General features: G+C 37.6%; 1 protein-coding gene across 1 annotated transcript in view; it reads left to right on the forward strand.

The window, feature by feature from the left end:
* Positions 1-22,180, forward strand: part of SLC44A5 (solute carrier family 44 member 5) — a 248,593-nt gene that overhangs the window by 193,988 nt on the left and 32,425 nt on the right. Inside the window, exons 8-12 of the mRNA XM_068961184.1 lie at positions 6,454-6,582; positions 7,406-7,466; positions 11,684-11,807; positions 13,334-13,417; positions 16,826-16,938. Of these exons, the coding sequence (XP_068817285.1) occupies positions 6,454-6,582; positions 7,406-7,466; positions 11,684-11,807; positions 13,334-13,417; positions 16,826-16,938 (511 nt within the window). The remainder of the gene's footprint in view (positions 1-6,453; positions 6,583-7,405; positions 7,467-11,683; positions 11,808-13,333; positions 13,418-16,825; positions 16,939-22,180) is intronic.

The raw sequence follows: 22,180 nt of genomic DNA on the forward strand, positions 1-22,180 counted from the left end.
AAGTCACATGGGCCTTAGGGAGCATCACTACAAAGTTAGTGGAGGTAGTGGAATTCCTGTTGAGCTATTTCAAATCCTAAAAGATGATGCTGTGAAAGTGCTGCACTCAGTATGCCAGCAAATTTGGAAAACTCAGCAGTGGAAAACTCACAAGACTGGAAAAGGTCAGTTTTCATTTCAATCCCAAAGAAAGGCAATGCCAAAGAATGCTCATATTACCACACAATTGTATTCATCTCGCACGCTACCAAAGTAATGCTCAGAATTCTCCAGGCCCAGCTTCAACAGTACATGAACCATAAACTTCCAGATGTTCAAGCTAGATTTAGAAAAGGCAGAGGAACCAGAGATCAAGAGGTTGGAATACCAGACCACCTGACCTGCCTCCTCAGAAATCTGTATGCAGGTCAAGAAGCAACAGTTAGAACCGGACATGGAACAGCAGATTGGTTCCAAATTGGGAAAGGAATATGTCAAGGCTGTATATTGTTGCCCTGCTTATATAACTTATATGCACAGTACATCATGAGAAATGCTGGACTGGATGAAGCACAAGCTGGACTGGATGAAGCACAAGCTTGGTTTCTGGGAGAAATATCAATAACCTCAGATATGCAGATAACATCATCCTTATGGCAAAAAGTGAAGAACTAAAGGGCCTCTTGATGAAAGTGAAAGAGGAGAGTGAAAAAGTCAGCTTAAAACTCAACATTCAAAAACCTAAGATCATGGCATCTGGTCCCAACACTTCATGGCAGATAAATGGGGAAACAGTGGAAACAGTGACATACTTTATGTTTTGGGGCTCCAAAATCAGTGCAGGTGGTGGCTGCAGCCATGAACTTAAAAGATCTTGCTCCTTTGAAGAAAAGTTATGACCAACCTTGTCTAGCATATTAATAAGCAGAGACATTATTTTGCCACCCAGGGTCCATTTAGTCAAAAGCTATGATTTTCCAATAGTCATATGGATGTGAGAGTTGGACTATGAAGAAAGTTGAGCGCCGAAGAATTGATGCTTTTGAACTGTGGTGTTGGAGAACACTCTTTGAGAGTCCCTTGGACTGCAAGAAGATCCAACCAGTCCATCCTAAAGGAAATCAGTCATGAATATTCATTGGAAAGACTGATTCTGAAGCTGAAACTCCAGTAGTTTGGCCACCTGATGCGAAGAACAGACTCATTTGAAAAGGCCCTAATGCTGGGAAAGATTGAAGGCGGGAGGAGAAGGGGATGACAAAGCATGAGATGGCTGGATGGCATCACCGACTAGGTGGACATGAGTTTGAGTGGACTCTGGGAGTTGGTGATGGACAGGGAAGCCTGGTCTGCTGCGGTTTATGGGGTCACAAAGAGTCGGATATGACTTAGCAACTGAACTGAACTGTACACCGGAAACTAACACAACATTGTAAAACAACTATACTTTAATAAAATTTTGAAAAGAATGTTTAAATCACATCCTTATATAAACCCTCAGTTCTTTAGCCCCCTCTCATTTAGTTGTACTTCACTGGCAAAAACTCATTCATGACTAAATGCAACTTTCTACCTTACTCCATGCCTCAACCTAGGCAGTAGTGTGTTCTTGCAGAAAACACACACAACAATCCATTAAACTGAGGGCTGCTAACCTCCAGGGGCCCCTCAATGCTGTCCCTCAATCACACAAGAGACCCTTTGTCCATTCACTAGCTACTCTGCTAGAAAACAATTTCACACATTTTCCTCTCACCTCAAACCTCCAAGCCCTCCTTCCCAGTCTCTATCAGCCTTTGACTTGGCTTCCTATTTCACTGTGAAAATATCAGCATTCAGAAAACAACTTTTACAGCTTCCCACACTGACCTTCCTGCCATTATCTGGGTTCATGTATTTACTCTGCCTTCCCTGCTCTTTGGAGGAACAGCCTGTGTGCCCCAGGCCAGCCCATCTGCTTGTGCATTAGATCTTATCCTCACTCACAAACTCCAGCACACAACTCCAGAAGTCTTCCTTTACTGTTTTATTACCATTTTCATTCTCTACTAAATCATCCCCATCAGTAGAAAAACAGGCTGTTATTTCTTCCACATTAAAAGGTTTTCTTATTGATCCCGTATCCCCTTACAGTTACTGCTTCATGTCTTTGTGCTTCTTTTTTTTTTGCAAAATTTCTCAAAAGAATAATTTATATCCAATGTGTCTGAATCTTTTCTTCTTACTTGCATTCAGGCTTTTATTCTTATTCCATTTTCTCCAAATGATACCATTGATCTCCATATATTTAAACCAATGGTCAATTATCCATCCATATTTACTTGATCCAACACTATTGTTTAATTAGTCAATCCCTCTTCCTTAAAGTACTTTCTTCACTTGGCTTCTAGGACATAGCATTCTCTTTCCTCTTAATTCTCTGGATCCTCCCTCTCAGTATTCTTTGATGGTTTCTCCTTATCTTCCCAGCACCTTGTAAACACTGGAGTTTCCTCCTCCACCAGGATTAGCCTTCTTCAAAATATATATTTACTCCTTTGGTGGTCACACCTAGTCTTGCTTTTACTACCATCTATATACCGCCCTTCCTAGTTTATATATGTATATTCCCAGGACGCCCGTTCTTTCTATCCAACCACCTATGTCATGTCTCTACATGGATATTTAGTTGGCATCTCAGATTTAACATGTCCAAACTCAATCCCTGAAAGTCTCTGACTTTATCCCTAAAATTGTTCCCTAACCCCCAACAGTCTTTTCTTTTTCAGTTAAGGCCAACGCTAAATACCATGGAATCATCCTTGATCCCTCATATCTCTTGTACTCATATTTGAGCTGTGAGCTAATTCCTCTGGTCTTGATTCAAAATATACCCAGGACCAAATTAATTTTAACCATCTTCTCCTCTTTTCAAGGAGCCAGTATATTGTTTCAGTGACCCCTGACTGGTCTCTCTGCCTCTATTCTTGCCCCTGCCTCCAGTCCCTTAGTCTCTTCTCCACCCAGCAGCCAGTGTGATCCTGTTAAATATCAGTCACATTATATCCCTCCTTTGCTCAGGACCCTTTCCCTCAATAGCCTCCCAACTTACTCATATTCAAAGCTAAAGTCCTAACAATGCCCTCCAAGGTCCTTCACTGGATGCCTGACTGACCACATTTGCTCTGTTTCTCCCTCTGCTCACTGCACTCAGGTCATGGTGACCATCCATTGTCTTCAAAGGGTCCAAGAAAGCACCTAGACTTCGCTGTTCTCCCTGCCTAGCCTCTCCTTTCTCCAGATGACTACAGTTTGATCACTAGGCTTCCTAAATATTACCTTTTCAGTGAGACCTCCCTTGACTACCTGTTTAAAGCTATAATCCCATCCTGGTAATTCACCATCTGGCCTTCCTTCTAGCCTTATTTCTCTCTGTAAAAACTACTACTATCTTGGGTGCTTAGTCACTCAGCCTGTCCGACTCTTTGCTCCCCCATGGACTGTAGCCTGCCAGGCTCCTCTGTTGATGGGATTCTCCAGGCAAGAATACTGACAGCAAACAATTTTACTCATTTGTTATTACCCATCTCTTCCTACTAGAATGTAAATTGCTTGAGGGCAGGGATTTTTATCTCTTTTGTTCACTGCTGTGTCCCCAGTGCCCAGAACAGGCTCAGAGTAGGTGATTGATAAATATTTGTTGAATTAAAGAGTAAATGAATGAATGAGAAAATTAATATTTTACTACTGCCAGTCTAGAAATTTTTCCACTATTCTATACAAATCCATCATTCTCATGATGAAACAAAAAATCCTTCCACACTATGCTTTTTAAACATTTCAGTTACTAGATCCTTTCTTCATTGGAACTGTACTGTTTTAACCTTCAGTGTAATTTTCTCTTCCACTCACCAGATCCTAATTTATATTAGAGTGTTAATTGCATGTGAACAGAATATGTAAAAATAATGATGAAGAACTATATTCAAGGTGCCCCTTTGTGGTTATACAAAGAATCAGAACTGAGTCAGAATATATATCAGCTGCCAGTAATGCAGAATTGCTCTCAGTCTGCCAGGTAATAATGTATCTACTGATCCAAACCATATTTTTATGCATTATGTTTTCTGTTAACTGCAGCATGGTCCAGATATGTGTCATAAGCATTTAAAGGACAAACCTTGATCAATTAGGATATCCAACCTTCCAATGTGACCTTCATTTTTGGCTAATTATATGTTGATTGCTACTAATCAGTGTTGTATTTATAGTGAACAAACAGATCTGATAGAGAGTAAAGAGCAGTTGCTATATTGTTTTTTAACCGCTCGTTTATGTTTGGAATGAAATTTGATGTGAGTCTCTTTAACAAAACATTTTTTAACATTTAAATTACTTTCTTTTATATACTGCATGTTTGCTCAGTTGCTCAGCCATGTCTGACTCTTTGAGAACCCTGCGGGTTCCTCTGTCCATGTGATTTTTTCAGGCAAGAATACTGGAGTGGGTTGCCACTTCCTCCTCCAGGGATTGATTGACCCAAGGATAGAACTGACATCTCCTGCATTGGCAGGCAGATTCTTTACCAATGAGCTACCTCGGAAGTCCACATGTTAAATACACCACACTATTATGTGTCTAGTATACACTGTATGTATTTATAAATGCAGAAATCGTCATGGCCTCAGCTCAGTCGTTCCTACCATCATTTAAAGCCAGTGAAGGCATTAATACATTCAGTCTTTATAAATCCATTTAAGTGTATCAAACAGTGGGCTAGTTCAGTTATCTTCCAGAGTCTTATAAGTAAATTGCAAAAGTGTAAATGTCTGTGAGTTAGCTCCAAACATGTTAATGGTTTTTTTCAGCTTAACTCCAATCAGAGTAAACTTTGGACATTTGTGTTGACAATGACCTCTGTCTTCTTCCCCAAAATGTGAGCATGTTGGATGCTATGAATGTCCGTCAACAGTTCTTCAGTTTTCATAGAAAGATACCTGTGAGACTTTCATTATTTCCTCTGACATGCATGAATGTGTATGTGTACTTGTGTGTGTGTGTGTGTGTGCACAAGTGTGTAGAAGAGACTAAGAAACAGAAAATACATCTGGAGGTGTGAACATGGAGATGGGTTGTTTACTTTTTAGAAACTTCTAAAAAAGTTAGAACGCTGCTGCTACAAAACAATATTAACTATGACACTTGAGGTACCCATTTAGTTATCCACCTACTATCTTAGCTGTGGGCTTGATACCAAATGTCCTCATGTAGCAGAAACTTGACCAAAAGATAGGAAAGGTATATCAGCTTAGCAGCTGTGTTTTTACCTAATTGCCACTGGGGGCTGAGCTAGAATCTGGCCCCTGAGAATAGTTACCACAATACGGTGGGGAGGTGGAGCAAGTCAGAGCTGAGAGGGCTTCCATATGGAGGAACTGAAGGCAGAGGAGAGAATGTTCAAGAACTGACTGCAGCTCTCATGACATCATGTGATCGCTGGTTTTTTATTACATACAAAAGCAAAACAAACAGAGTGCCTCCTCCCTGATTGTGTTTTCTCTCTGTGGAGTTACTAATTGGATTGCAGTCACTCCACAGTAGCTCTGTGGACTAGCACAGTGATCTGATTTGGCATTAATAGGCCCCTAAAGTTCATTACAGATAATTGCATCAGTGACCTCTCTGCCCACATTTGACTAGTGTTGCTAAAAGACAATAATAATGATTGATTACCACAAATATCCCTAATTTTGTTAGTTTCTTATGGTAATAACCCCCCCCCCATTATGTTCTGAGAATTCACTGGTTTTGATAGTTCTTAGTGGCATAAGTTATCAATGTTTGGAGCATTTTTAATTACCATTCTTTTCATACATAGGAAAGAAGGCGAGATTCTAACCCTGAAAATGTATAAACTACACAGGCAAAATTAATCTTGGATTAAACCCTTATCTACTAATTCAGAAAATCATTATTAATAGTTCATCTCTGTCCTATGGATGATGTCACATGTACAAGTGATAAAATTGCGCACACACACACACACACACACACACACATGAACACCTGTAAAACTGGTTAGAACTGAATAAGGTTAGTGGATGGTAACAATACCAGCTTCCTGGTTGTGATACTGTGCTATAGTTATGTGAATTATTACCATTGGGTGAAAGGTACATGGAATTTATTATTTTTATAGCTGTGTGAAGATCTACAACTATATCAAATCAGAAGTTAAAAATAATTTTGTCATTGTATAGTATCTTATTGTTTTAATAGCACATTAGCATCCAAGGGCAAGGAGTAGAGGTTGACAGCTGGTACATGAAATTTAATTTTTTACAATATGTTTAGAAAATTGATTTAAGTTTCTTAGATGGAAAATGGTGCTTTGCTTTTTTATTGTGGTGGGTAATTTAGCAGTCTAACCTTGTAGATAATTCCTTGGTTTTCAAATCAACTCAATTCCTATCACTGTGTTTCTTTATTCCACAGATCTGTGTCTCCAAGTGTCCAGAAAGATTTTTAACTTTCATGGAAATACAATTTAAGTACAAAAATGACAGTGAATACTGGACATACTACAGCCAGTTCTGCCGGACTACTTTTCTTAAGCCTGTGGAGGTATGTGTGTTTAAGCTTAAAACTAGGGAAGAATTTACCTTGTTTCAATCTCAAATGTAACGTATTTGTAACTGGACAAGCTCCAAAATTTTCTAGGAAATTATTACTAATATTACCATTTCATTAAAGCACAGATGCATGTATATATACAAACATAACACAATTTAGAGCATATCATTTTGTAGACTTGGGGTGTTATACAGGACTATTAGGTCTCGTAAGTTAGTATCAACTATTTCCTGACACCAACAGATTCTCCACTTGGATGGATTTTTTTGCTGTCAAGAGCTAGGAGTTAAATGTCATTTGCAGTCACCATTTCATTAATGTGGTGATAAAGCTCCATGGCTACAGAGTAACAAGAACTTTACTTCCAAACCTGGTTTGATAATTACTCATTTGAAAAAAATCCCCAAACACTACTTAGACTGAAGATTTATAAGGGAATTCTAAAGCCTTATTATGTTCATTAGTTGTGATGGCTTCTAAATAAGAGGAGATATCATTTTTCCAGGAAAAAATAGAAGCATTAGACTGAGGCTATACCTAAGAAAAAGATACACACGTTCAAAGATGTACCTTGGTTTCAGCATGTCTGATTTTATTATTGTTGATTCAATTGAATTACAGTTAGGATATTTAAGAGTGTTTGTCAAACAAGTATGTGTATATGATAATCTTACAATTACTCTTACTAGGGGAGTAATTTGGAATAAGGCAATTACTAGGGAATTGCATTTTTAAAGGACACAATTTATATATTGAGTAAGATGTGTCATCACATAATCTTTGAAATGTTAACACACTCTTCCTTCAATTTTAGACTCTCTCACAAGTTTTACTGGATAATGATTGTCCATCAGCGATTTATCCAAGCAAACCTTGTAAGTGGTTATTATTTTACCTCAGAAACACAGGATCTACCAAGAAGTTATTTAATTCAGTTCACTTATTTTACAATTGACAAAAATGAGGCTCAGAATGGTCCTATGACTGGCCCAGAGTCCCAGAGTTAATTGAGAAGAAAGCCAAAGCTACAAAGCCCCTTCTTCTGACTCCAGCTTAGGATGTTCCCCAAGAGCTTGGTGAGGTTTTAGGTTTGGTGGCATAAACGTACACAGAAAAGTTTGAAAATTGAATATTAAAAGTTCAGTCAGTTTGGTTCTTTGCTACTCTAAGAATACACATGAGCCACACACAGACATACCCTAACACACCTACCCCTGAATTTGGCCAAAAAATTTGTTGAAAAATTGCTTGGGGAGTGAGAATGGGGTATATATTCGTCTTTATAATTTAAAACATGAAATACTTATATGTCTCCTGAATGAATTGACATTGTATTTCTTTAAAATTTATAAACTTAAACCCTGTTTAGGAGAAAATGAGATAATCACTCATTTTCCTTTGTTAAGGATATAATTCTAATTACAGATAAAAAACTTTACATAAAGATGTCCATCACAATGTTATTCAAAACAACCAAAAAAAGAAAAGGAAATATTCTAATATCTAAGAGCAAGAATATATTGAATAAATTATGATGCATTTATTAAATGAAATATTTTAGAATTTTTACATATGGTAAGTATTGATTATGTTACAATTTTAAATAAAATGAAAAATACTGTATACATTGTTAATGACAAGCCTCTAAAAGTGAAAATGAATAAACAAAAATATATTCAAAGAAAAAGATTGAAGAGAAATATGCCAAAATATTAAGTAATTAGCTGGAATCAAGATTGATGGGAGAAATATCAATAACCTCAGATATGCAGATGACACCACACTTATGGCAGAAAGTGAAGAACTAAAGAGCCTCTTGATAAAAGTGAAAGAGGAGAGTTAAAAAGTTGGCTTGAAACTCAGAAAACTAAGATTATGGCATCCAGTCCCATCACTTCATGGCAAATAGATGGGGAAACAGTGGAAACAGTGACAGACTTTATTTTTGGGGGCTCCAAAATCACTGCAGATGGTGACTATAGCCACGGAATTAAAAGACTCTTGCTCCTTGGAAGAAAAGTTATGACCAACCTAGACAGCATATTAAAAAGCAGAGACATTATGTTTCCAACAAAGGTCCATCTAGTCAAAGCTATGGTTTTTTCAGTAGCCCTGTATGGATGTGAGAGTTGGACTGTAAAGAAAACCGAACGCCGAAGAATTGGTGCTTTTGAACTGTTGTGTTGAAGGAGACTCTTGAGAGTCCCTTGGACTGCAAGGAGATCCAACTGGTCCATCCTAAAGGAAATCAGTCCTGAACATTCATTGGAAGGACTGATACTGAAGCTGAAACTCCAATACTTTGGCTACCTGATGTGAAGAACTGACTCATTGGAAAAGACCCTGATGCTGGGAAAGATAGAAGGCAGGAGGACAAGGGGATGACAGAGGATGAGATGGTTGGATGGTATCACTGACTCAATGGACATGAGTTTGAGTAAGATCTGGGAGTTGGTGATGGACAGGGAGGCCTGGTGTGCTGCAGTCCATGGAATCTCAAAGAGTTGGACACGAGTGAGCAACTGAACTGAACTGATTTTGGAGATAGCAAAACTATGGCCATTTTCTGTCTTCTTTCTTCTTTTTTCTTATCTGTTTTTCCACAATGAGTACATATTTCTTTTAAAGTGGAAGAAAGATAACAGTCATTAGTTTGAGTAGAAAGTCAGATACCATTGAGTTAGCAACCATCAAACACAATGTCTTACATGTTCCCATCATTCTTCTCTGGATCGTTAAAGACCCTCCATCAAAGTTGTGGGTCTGGCAAGCAACTGCATTTAACCAGGATTCCCTGAGCAACAGTGTCTCTAGTTAAGAACAGTGTTACAGATTTTTATGCAAAAGGGTAAAAATGAATCATTAGTCCCTGAAAATATATTAGGTATATAAGATATAGTCCCTGCCTTTACAATTATAGTTTGTTTAGATCACACAATATAAAATGTACTTTGGGGATGTTGTTGTTTAATTGCTAAGTCATGTCTGACTCTTGCAACTCCATGGACTATAGCCCACCAGGTTCCTTTGTCCATGGAATTCTCCAGGCCAGAATACTCGAGTAGGTAGCCTTTCACTTCTCCAGGGTAACTTCCCAATCCAGAGATGAAACCTAGGTCTCCCTTATTGCAGGCAGATTCTTTACCAACTGTGCCATCAGGGAGTCCAAGAATACTGGAATGGGTTGCCATTTCCTTCTCCAGGGGAGCTTCCTGACCCTGGGATTGAACATACATCTCCTTCATTGCTAGGCAGATATTTTACCAGTGAGCCACCAGGGAAGCCCACGTTGGGGACACAAAAATGAATAAGGCACAGTCCTTCAAAGTCTAGCAAAGGAAACATTGAAATCAATTTGTATCCCCCCAATAGGGGGATAGTACTTGAAACAATGTTATGCAGCTAACAAAATTCACTCATTAAAGGTTTTATAAATGGAAATAAGTAATAATAAAAGAAACAACAGACAATATCTCATGTACTATATAGTTAATAACTCTCAACAAAAAAAAAAATGTATACAGAAGAAAGACTGGAAAGAAATGCACCAAAATGTTAATATAGTTCACTGTAGCTTATAAAACTATGCACGGTTTTGTATCTTGTTTCAAGAATTTTTCTCTACATTCCAAAAATATAATGAGCATATTTAGTAATTAAAGGTAACAGACTAGATGAGTTACTGTCCAGAAATACTACATAGAACAAGTTTGGGAGGTTCTGTAGGTGGGATCAGTCACATTGAAGCACCAAAAAGAAAAGGAGTACACAAAAAGGCAGAAGAGGGGGTTGGAGAGAACCTGGGCCTGTGAACCAAGGGAAGAGAGTTATAAAGGGCAGGGGTGTCTCCTGTGTCAAAGACTCATTCAACAGAAAAATTAACTCATTCAGCAGCAAAGATTTACTGAGTTCCATTCTGTACCAAGCACTGTGCTAGGTAATGGGTTCCAGCAGGATGAAGAGTAAAAAGTATTTGGAAGTTTTGGCAATTAGGGGGTCATTGCAATCACTGGGAGGACAATTTCCATGGCGAGGTGGAGGCAGAAATATGGTTGTATTGAGAGGGAATAGAATCATCTGGTAGAGACTATGTCAGATTTGACAGGGAGGAGCAGAACAAAGAGAGGATACTGAAGCAGTCATCCCTATTACAGATGCTACATACGGAAGATGAAGGTGATTAGACAAACTGATTTTAAAGCCAGATAAGTCAGGAAAAGCTTTATGAAGACATAGTTCTTTCTCTATATCAACTACTTTCACAGTTTCAGGTTTAAACTCCATATCAACCCCTGAAAGTCTATAATACTTCTTGTAAAAAAAAAACTGATAAACAATTCCTGATTCTTCCTCTTTCTTCCTGTAAAATTGAGGTTTTAAAACATTTTTAGTAATAGAGATTTGTAAAGAAGCAAAGATTCGGTTGAATTGAAAAGTACATAAAAGATTGAATGACAAACTCTCAGAAATCATGCTAGTTGACAAAGTATGGGCCACTTTTGATGGCTTTATATTTCCACTTCCAGCCCCTCTAAAAAACTAATAAATGAAAAAGCTGGAAGAGAGAAAAATTATTAACATTTTATAAATAAAAATTCGGTTATCTTAGTAGCCTAAAGTTTGAGCTGATGCTTATTTCTCAAAGAATTATTCACTAAACTCTGGTTTTCAAGGTTTCACTCAAGGAATATCTAAGAATTTTTTTTTAAAAAATAACAAAACTAAATTCACCTAATAATTCAAGTAAATGTAGCTTTTTATTGAGATGTGTTTAGTATGAGAACGAGGTTGTCAGTATTATTCTTATAAAACCTGTGCTATGTGTCCTGCTTATGGCTACTTAATGAATATATCATGTATGAAATAATCAAGTTTAAATGTAGCTTCAGATTATGATTGTATTTACTTCCCATGTCTGTCTTAGAATCATCAAAAAGTCTTATTATCAAATAATGGGCAGTTATCTATACTGAGCAAGTTATGTAGTGTCTAGCAAGTAAGCCTTTTGATTATAAAAAACAGAAAGTTGAAGAAAGAGAGGACATTGTAAAGAAAGAAAAGTGATCATCATAATTTTAATTTACTTTTACAGTTCTCCAGAGATGTTTCCCAGACTTCTCTACTAAAAATGGCACTTTAACCGTAGGAAATAAGACAGTGTTTGATGATGGAAGTGGAAAGACAAGAAATGCTGCAGAACTCAGAAGAGCTGCAAAGTATGTAGATCACATCCCCATTTTCAATTTTATGCACCCCATTATTATCCCTGAACTAAAGCTTTGTTAGGTTAATGGTTATAGAGGAAAAATTATGTTTATTCTGAAATATTCATGTCACTGTGGATTGGAGAAATTGGTATGTGTTCGTTAAGAAAACCAAAGGAAAAAGCGGAATGAATTTGAAAGAACAATTATGTTTTTCAAAATGGTGAAGTCTTTCATCATGAACAGGTACATAAATGAGACATCAGGAAACATATTGAAACACCTTAATATAATTTATTTTGGATGAGCATAATTTAAAAAACCCATGATTTTATAAAGCATCATTTTTTAAAAAATGACTGAAATAATAAAGCTGCCAGCTGTTTTAAATGGAAGGGAACCTTAAGAAAAGTGAAACAACCACGATGCTGCTGTGTTAGTACTGTGTTGAATTTCTATTACTACTTACAGTGAAGTAAATTTTCTGTTTCTCTTGGCTGTATGCATCGTGGTGTTCCATGTTATTTGGAAATATAATTTTTTCATGCACACAGATGTGTGTATACAAATATAAACACAGAGTATCACTGCATAGCTCAGTTGTTGAATTTAAAATTAAAAATTTATTGCAAAAATGTATTGTACTAATACATTTATCCACTGATAAAATTTTGAAGTAAGCACATGTGTGCTAAGTTGCTTCAGTCGTGTCCAACTCTGCGGCCCTATGGACTGTAGCCTGCCAGGTTCCTCTGTCCATGGGATTCTCCAGGCACGAATACTGGAGTGGGTTGCCATGCCCACCTCCAGGGAATCTTCCTAATACAGAGATCGAACTCACATCTCTTATGTCTCCTTCACTGACAGGCAGGTTCTTTACCACTAGTGACACCTGAGAAGCCCAACTAAATTAAATTACACTATGATGCGTATATATATGGTACAACTAAGAAAACTGGGAAATTATAATCACAAAAGTCAGAACTATGGTTATTTTAGTGGAAGGGAGAGGTATTGTAATTGGAGCACATGGGGGAAAGGAATGACTGAGTTGTACTTACCAAGTGTGTTTGCTTTGATAACCCATCCAACTGGATGCTAATGATTTGTGTACTTTTCTGCATATGCCTCTTTGTGCCTTCTGCTACAGAGTGTCAGAAGATTAAGAAGGGGAAATTAAATAGCATATTCACTCTTAGCTCTATGGGTTTTATAAGTTAGAAGCTGATCTTATTTAAATTCATGTCTTATAGTGAGGTCTCTGCAACACTGAGGGCATGTTGCATATGTTGGAAAAGTGGTATCTTTACCACTCTTGAAAGCAATGCTTCCTCTGTGTGTAGCTGTAGCTACCTTTGTAGGTTCACCAAAGTGACACCTCATGTATTACTGTGGCTAGCAAAAGGGTCACTAGCAATAAATGGTTTCTAAAGATATGCTTAGAATATCAGCTTCCAAGTCCCTTTTATCATAACAAGAACATTTCTCGTTAATGGTAGTCAAAAAATAATTGATTTTTTTTTCTTCTTTGAATTCAGTGGTATCAATAAAGCCCTTGATGCAAGGGCAATTGGAGTGAAGGTGTTTGAAGACTATGCAACAACATGGTATTGGATTCTCATGTAAGTGAAAACATAAGTGTTTCATCTCCAGCCCCGTTCTGAGTTTATCTTTGTAGAATTTCTTTCATCAAATTCCCCGTTCATATTCATAAATGAGAGACTGACTCAGATTTCAGTTCCTGCCAGTTTCTTTTTCAGACAGGGTGAAGACCCAAAATATTTGGAAATCTGCCCAATGTTAGCAGAAAGTTATAAGAATGTAAATTTTAATTTTACTCATTAAATTACTAGTAAGAGTATTCATATATTTCAAGTCCCATGGGGCCTCACTGTGGTATGTGTGTGCCTTTCACCACATATAACATTTGTCCTTCCCTTAATCTCCAAAGGATCATTCTTATTTTTTAACACAGCCCTTCCACATAATGTTTGTTATCATCATCATCAAACTCACTGTACTTATGAAAAGCTGAAAAAGATAAATGAACGGAGGAAGAGGTTTTAAATTTTCAGACATAAGATTTGCATTTCTTAAACATAAAGGAAAATGTAGTCAGTCTTCCAGAGCAGGTACATGTGTTTGATATCCCTAAGGCCGTCATTACTATCTGGCTTTTGTGTCACCTTCTCATCTCTTAAGTACCTTAAAGGCATCTATGATTCCCTAGTAATCAAAAAATAAAGTGGAAACTTCTTCAGATACTTACAAGAACTCTTACAACCTATCCAAGTTACTTTCTCAGATGTATCTCCATCCATGTTCCTTGATTAACCCTATATTCTAACCATGGCAAGTAGCACACCTATTCTCCGACCATCACACCCTTGTGTTTTTGCACATTCTATTCTTTTTCCTAGAATATCCTCCCTTGTGCCCTGGGAAACTTCATCTCATTATTTAAAATCAGCTTTTGTGTCACTTATGATATCTTCTTAACTTCACTAGATTTAGTAAATTACTTACACCTCTGTGTTCCTCATTCATTGTGTGTGTGTGTGTATATGTGTGTGCATACATATATGTAAACACACATATCTATCTTCTATATAGCACCTACCATCTTGTATTTTATTTACCTGTCTCTTTCCCTCTGATAAACTATGAACTCTTACTATGGTAACTATGTCTATCTTTTCTTTGTTTTTCAGAGTCCTAGTATGGTTCTTGGACAGTAGAGATACATAGAAAATGTGGGTTTAAGAAACAGTTATAAAAGTACTAGGGGGACAAGATAGAGATATTTAAGTAAGGTGCTTATAAACTCAAAATTATATTGTGTGTAAAATACTAGGGAGTAGTTTTTAGAGCTAGAGAAGGCGATGGCACCCCACTCCTGTACTCTTGCCTAGAAAATCCCACGGAGGGAGGAGCCTGCTAGGCTGTAGTCCATGGGCTCGCTAGGAGTCGGACATGACTGAGCGACTTCACTTTCACTTTTCACTTTCCTGCATTGGAGAAGGAAATGGCAACCCACTCCAATATTCTTGCCTGGAGAATCCCAGGGACAGGGAAGCCTGGTGGGCTGCCACCTATGGGCTTGCACAGAGGCGGAACTGAAGCGACTTAGCAGCAGCAGCAGCAGCAGTTTTTAGAGCTATAAAACTAGATAAATTTATGAGATTTTACATTGTTATGCTTTGTCTTAAACAGAGTAATTATTTTCAGTGTGTATTTCAGGATATATCTCCATGGCAGAGATTGTAGTTTTACACTTGATAGGAAACTGGTGCCCCTATTGTCAGACCTGAATATCACTAGATAATTTCTCTCTTCTGTATTTTGGCTTTTCTACTCTTACCTGAGAAAGGCATAATTTATAGCAGATTCTCCTGTCCTCCTCACACACACTGAAATAGTCTCTAAATCAGGGACTTAGGGACTAAACACTAGCGCATAAACACCTCCCTTTATTATCAGCTCTTCTGTTTCATCTGTTTCATACATATAAAGCCAAACACTGACATGCTGGGACTTAGTGTACTCAGAATTTTTATGTGGGAATTAAAAACACAAGTAGTCAAGAACTATATTTCTTATTTTTCCCCTTGGATCTTGTTTTTAAATTTTTTATTTTATTTATTTTTATTTTTGGCTGTGCTGGGTCTCAGTGACTACACAGGCTTTTCTCTAGTTGCAGCAAGTGGAAGCTTCTCATTGCAGTGGCTTTTCTTGTTGCCGAGCACAGGCTCTAGGGTGAGGGCCTCAGTAGTTGCAGTTTGGGGGTCTAGAGCACAGGCTCAATAGTTAATGGCACACGGACTTAGATGCCCCGCAGCATGTAGGATCTTCCCAGACCAGGGATTGAACCTGTGTCTCCTGTATTGACAGGAGGATTCTTTACCACTGAGCCACCAGGGAAGCCTCCCACCCCCTGCCCCAATCTTTTTTTAATAACCCTCTTGTCTCACGCCATAGAATAATTTTTCAATCACACTGCATATTTCAGCAGTAAAGTATCTATGGTTTGCTTCTAAGTTAAAACTCCAGGCTCTGTAAGACTATGCACTGAGAAGGTACTCTGGTACATGGTATCATCTATCCAGTAAGAGTATTATTAATAGTTTCTTCTTAAAGATAACATCTGAAGACACTAAGCTTGGTAACTGTGCCAGGCTGTCTTTTGCTATTTGGAAACTTGCAGATATCACCAGCAGTGCTGGTCTTAATAGAGGCATCAGCCAGATTTCCAATTTTAGTGAGTTCTCTTTGATGAAATCACTTAGAAAAATCCAATATGACTTTAACCTGGATATATAGTGGGGTTGGGAAAAAGTACCTCCAATACTCAATCAAACCCCAGGAAGAAATTAAAACAAGGAAAATAGTCATGCTCTTGATTGCTTGATAAAGTCACATGGCCCAGGAGACACAGAGGCCTTATTCCGGTTCCAGATAATGGCCCACAGATCACTGGGGATCTGAAATAAGTGTCTGGTGATGTTAGACATCACAAACGATTAGAGATAATTAGACCAGAATGATAATGGCTACAAAATCATGGATTCAGGAACTGTGTAGAACAATTATTTTGCTTGTCTTTCTGCCCCAAGATTGTTCTCTTACTGCTAGTTATATCACATATGGTTTTCATTAGTGACCAGGTATATAGAGCAGCAATAACGTCTCATGGATATGCTTTGTTGCTTATTGCTTGGTGCATAAGTATGAAGGGAAAAAATAGGACTGCAGCAGATAGGAATTGTGATTTTTCCTGAAACAACTATGGACATAGAATTTGCGTTTACCTAGGCACCAAAAATGATTCATTTATCAAGTTCTGATGGTCCTATTATTTCCCTTGAAAGTCTTACCAGAAAGAATTGTTTATACTTTTTAATGTCATAAATGTTTCTACAGTCAGATAAAATAATCAAGAATTATTTTGAATAGAAATAAGTGTTGTCTTGCTATGTTTGTTATGTTTAGCACACTGGCCCCCTGTGTTTGTTGTGCCTTTTATCCTCCAGTGGCCTGACTATCGCCATGTTCCTCAGCTGGATGTTTGTGATGCTCCTGAGGTTCACAGCTGGATTGCTTTTCTGGATCTTCACCTTTGGTGTGATTGGAATCATAGCTTATGGTAGGTATCCACCCGTCTTAAAATCACCAAATATCAAAATAATCTTTTTCTTTTCAGTTGCCATTGTCAACTACCAGAAAGCATTTTACTTCCAGTGAATTTAATCCTTCTTTACTGTCTTCCTAAAGGTGTTAAATTGAGAAAAATTACTTAATTCTGCATGCAGTGTCTCTGTTACTTCTTTCTTCTTTATCGTGGGGTGGAGGGAAGTGCTCTCAAAATATTCTTCTCTTTTTCTCTACAGTCTTTGATCTCATATCTCATGAGTATTAAGAAGGAGGTGAAAAGAATCCCCTTTAGGTTAATGAAAACTATTTCAGACCATTTCTTTTAGTCTTTTTACTTTTTATCTGATCAAAGGCCCAGGTCTGCATAGTTATAGATGTGTGATCGATGTATTTTTCTCTTTCAACTTAGGACTTTTAATCCAGGTACTGTCACACACTTTAATAATTGGCCAGTACTCCATAATGGGCCATCACCCTCTAGAGGCAAGTATTCTGAATTACACTTATTGGATGGAGAGTTACTTTACTTCTAGGTTGAGCTCTAATTATTAACTCAGTTCTGCCAAATGCAGTACAGGTGAAATTCGAACATTAAAAAAAGAATTGAGCTTCCCTGATGGATCAGATGGTAAAGAATCTGCCCACAATGCAGGAGACTTGGGTTTGATCCCTGAGTTGGGAAGATCCTCTGGAGAAGGAAATGGTTACCCACTCCAATGTTCTTGCCTGGAGAATTCTATGAACAGAGGAGCCTGGAGGGCTACAGTCTGCAGGGTCGCAAAGAATCAGTGAACGGTATAGCCCTTCTTTTCAGTCTTCTAATAAACGTATGAGCCAGTATATGAATGTTGGAGAGGTTTCTATTCAAAAGAACGATTTTCCTACAACACCATTTACATCGACAATGAGACTTTTATAGTCACAGATACCAAAATAACACTATCTCATTTCTGTCACCCAAAGAAGATCTTTACACATATCAGTATAAGAACGTAGAATACCCAAAATCTATAGTTAGCTTGAATTCCAGTCCTGTCTCCATAATGTAACTGGAGGACTTGGGAAAGTTTCTGAATGATTATAAGACTCAGTTTCCTTATCCATATCATCAACACAATAACGGTATCTCCATCGTACCATTACTGTGAGAATTAAATGAGACAATGAATATAAAGGTCTTAGAACAGTCCCTGGAACACAGTAAATACTCAGTATGTCTTGGGTTATTATTATGGGGCTCATTATCCTCAGAGTTTCTCAACAGTTGTTTGGGTGACTCCATGTATCATTCCTTATCTGTTCATGCTGTTCATGCTGCCCGTGAACCTCATGAAGGAATATAAGAATTGCTGTCTCCTAATCTGAAACTCCCAAGAAAACTTTTTGTCAAAAAGCCTTTGTTTTCTTCCTCAGAACTCAGAGTATCCCCTTCCCTTTTCTGTCTTAGAGTTTGAGCATGTGAACAATTCTCATTGATTATAAAAAATTAAGAGTTACATAGGGGATAGCCATATAATACCATGGATATAAATATGTATTTGGAATTTGGAAAAAGCACAGCTCTCTGCAATTAAATAGTTCTCTATTTCATAGTTTCCTCAACTGTATAACAGGAATCTCTGACTATTAAATAAACAATGTATATAAAGTACCTAGAGAGCCACCATAATAATTGTTCAATAAATGGTATTTATTATTTTCTTATTATGCAGGAATATTATTAAGGAAAGAGGACTAGAAGCCCAGGGAACATACTTTTAATGACAAACACACACTAGGACAGGAATGAGATAGGAATAGAAAAATAAATTGGAACATAACTGCTGAGACTTTCACATCCACTAGTGTGAAGGAACTAAATAATCTGAAGGGTTCTTTTGCTATGAAATGATGGCATATTATATTGTAATGTTTTATTTATTTTTTTCATGAGCTTACTAGAGAGTCTTCCCTGATGGCTCAGATGGTAAAGCATCTGCCTGCAATGCGGGAGACCTGGGTTCAATCCCTGGGACAGGAATGAGATAGGAATAAAAAAATAAATTGGAAAATAACTGCTGAGACTTTCATATCCAGTAGTGTGAAGAAACTAAATAATCTGAAGGGTTCTTTTGCTATGAAATGATGGCATATTATATTGTATTGTTTTATTTATTCTTTTCATGAGCTTACTAGAAATGAAGTATCCCAGAAAGCAAAACCATTTTCAACCCACAAGCTAAAAAGTGGGAAACTGAGCAGGAGGCACATGTGAGATTATGGGTAGATCATACCAGTGCTACAATCAGGAGACTCAGAGCCAGCAGAAAAGTAGAGGGTCAGGCCTGAAACTGCTGGAGTAGGTCCTGGATCCTGGAAAACGGGTAAAGTGACCCTAGTTTGGTAGTACCCTTTGGTTGCCAATAGAAATAAATATGAATCCCTTCTAGATGGAAGCACCTTCAATTCAGATCACCAGGTATCAACAGATTAAAATGAACAGTGTATGAGTTGCAATCAAAGATTTCCAAACATGTATGGAAACGGTCTTTTGCAAGAAACAAAAGAAATGATAAACCTCAGATTGAGGTCACTAAGAAATTCAGATATGGGCTGATACAGAACATGAATTAATGTTTAAGAATTAAAAATACAACTAAAAAAATAATAAATCATCAAAAATATTCAGGCATACATGAAAATGAAGCAAATAGAACTTTTCAAAACAAAGCAATTAAGTGTTATATTCAAAATTAAATAAGTTAAAGAGTAAAATAGATAATGAACTGAAAGATGAAACTCTGAATTAATTACTCAAAATACACTAGAACGTGAACAAAGGACAAAATATGATTCTGTATTTAAGAGAGATACAGAATAGATTGAGAAGGGCCTAACATGTATCAGCATATTTGAAAGGTATTGACTGAGAATTTTCTAGAACTGATGAAAGATATAAATTCAAAGATACAGGAAGCTCTACCAAGAAGAATAAGGGAAGTGACATCCACATCTAGTCATATATTTTTTCATTTATTCATTAACAAATATCAGTTGTACAGCTGCTATGTATAGGCACTATTCTAGGCTCTTGAGAAAGAACAGTAAACAAAAAGACAGAAGTTCTTACTCTCTTGATGCTTATAGCCTAAGCAAATTATCTATTAGATGGTGATACTTGCCACAGAAAAAAAAGAAATAAGACACTGAAGGGGGATAGAGAGTAGCATGGTAGGGCAAGGAGTATAAATTGCAGTATTAGTGAAAGTGAAGTCGCTCAGTCGTGTCCGACTCTTTGCGACCCCATGGACTATAGCCTTTCAGGCTCCTCTGTCCATGGGATTTTCCAGGCAAGAGTGCTGGAGTGGATTGCCATTGCCTTCTCCATTTCCTTCTCCAGTATTAGTAGGGTAGGCATTTTTGAGATGAGATCCAAGAAAACACTTGAAGGAGAAAATGGGATTAGCCCCTGGAGACACAGGAGAAGTTCCAGACAGTAAGTACAGTTAGAGCAAAGTCTCAAAGATGGGAGCATGTTGAAGAAATGGTTAGAATGCTTACATGGATGAGTGGTACCAAATAAAGGGGAGAATAGGAGATGAGGCATTTCTGGAGCACCAGAGACTTAGATTATTTTTACTCTGAGTGAAGTAGGGAGACAAGCTAGGGTTTTGAGCAGAGGAGAGATGTGAAATGATCATGACTTTAGTCCCTGGTGGCTCAGACAGTAAAGAATCTGCCTGCAAGGAGACCTGGGCTTGATCCGTGGGTCAGGAATTTTCCCTGGAGAAGGAAGTGGCAACCCATTCCAGTATGCTTGCCTGGAGAATCCCTTTGATGGAGGAGCCTGGCAGACTGCAGTCCATAGGGGCACACAGAATTGGATACAACTGAAGTGATTTAGCATGCACACATGAGGAAAGGTGTGAGTGGAGCAAGCTTGGATTAGAAAGGGGATTGATCAGAAGTGTAATTTTGAATATGTGGAGTTTGAGATGTTTATTAGGCATTAAGATGGAGATGTCACATAGGCAGTTGAATATACAGTTGAATGTACAGAATTAGAAAGAGATAGTTAGCCTAAATAAATATATTTAGGAATCAGGATTATTAGAGCCATGAGAATGGCTGAGATCACCAAGAAATTAGGTGTAGGTAGAGATGTGGACCAAAGACTGAGTTCAGAGGCCCTGCAACATTAAGAGGTCAGAGAGAAGAGAATGGAACAGCAAAGACTACTGAGGAGAAACGGGTCTTCTTTGAAAACTAAAAGGATGTGATGTCATAGAAGCCAAGTTAAAAAAAAAAAAAAAACAATGGAAGGGGTGATGATCCATGTCAAATGAAGCAGATAGGTCAAGAAAGGTAAGAACTGAGAATAGACTTTGGGCACATAAATATGGCAAGATCATTGGTGTCTGATTAGGGTAGTTTTAGCAGCATAATGATGAAGAAAAGCCTAATTAGAGTGGATTGAGGGAAGATTGGAGGAAAGGAATTATAGACAGACAATATACATGGCTATTTGGGAGACTTTAATTGCAACAAGGGACAAGAAATCCGGCAGTGAATAGGGGTAAGAACGTCAAAAGTAGACTTTCTTTTGTTTTACTCTTTAAGGTGGGAGAAAGGAAAATATGTTTGTATATTGTTTGGAATGATACATTAGAGAGCAAGAAATTAATCACTGTGAAAGTTCAGAATACCAAAGACAAAATATTTTAAAAATGATCAGAGAGAAAAGACAGATTGCCTACAAAGGAACAGATAAGCTGAAGAAGACTTTTTGACAGCAACAAAAGGAGCAAAATAATACCTTCAAAGAGCTAAGAAAAAAATAATGGTCAGCCTATAGCTATACACTCAGCAAAACTTTCTTTCAAGAATGAGAGTAACATTGAAGATATTTTAAGATAAGTAAAAACTAGAGTTTACAAGAAGACATATATTAATACTAAAGGAGTGCCTACTTCTAGAGGGAAAAATGATTCAGCCAAAATGTATGAGATTTAAGAATGAAAGGTAAGCAGAGAAAATTAATTGGTAAATGTGTGACTCAGACAGTAAAGAATTCCCCTGCAACGCAGGAGACCTGGGTTCATTCCCTGGGTTGGGAAGATACCCTGGAGGAGGGCATGGCAACCCACTCCAGTATTCTTGCCTGGAAAATCTCCATGGACAGACGTGCCTGGCAGGCTATAGTCCGTGGGGGTCACAAAGAGTTGAAAATGACTGAGGGACTATCAGCATAGCAC

The sequence above is a fragment of the Capricornis sumatraensis genome, chromosome 2, assembly GCF_032405125.1.
Source record: "Capricornis sumatraensis isolate serow.1 chromosome 2, serow.2, whole genome shotgun sequence".
In the NCBI taxonomy this organism is placed as follows: Eukaryota; Metazoa; Chordata; class Mammalia; order Artiodactyla; family Bovidae; genus Capricornis; species Capricornis sumatraensis.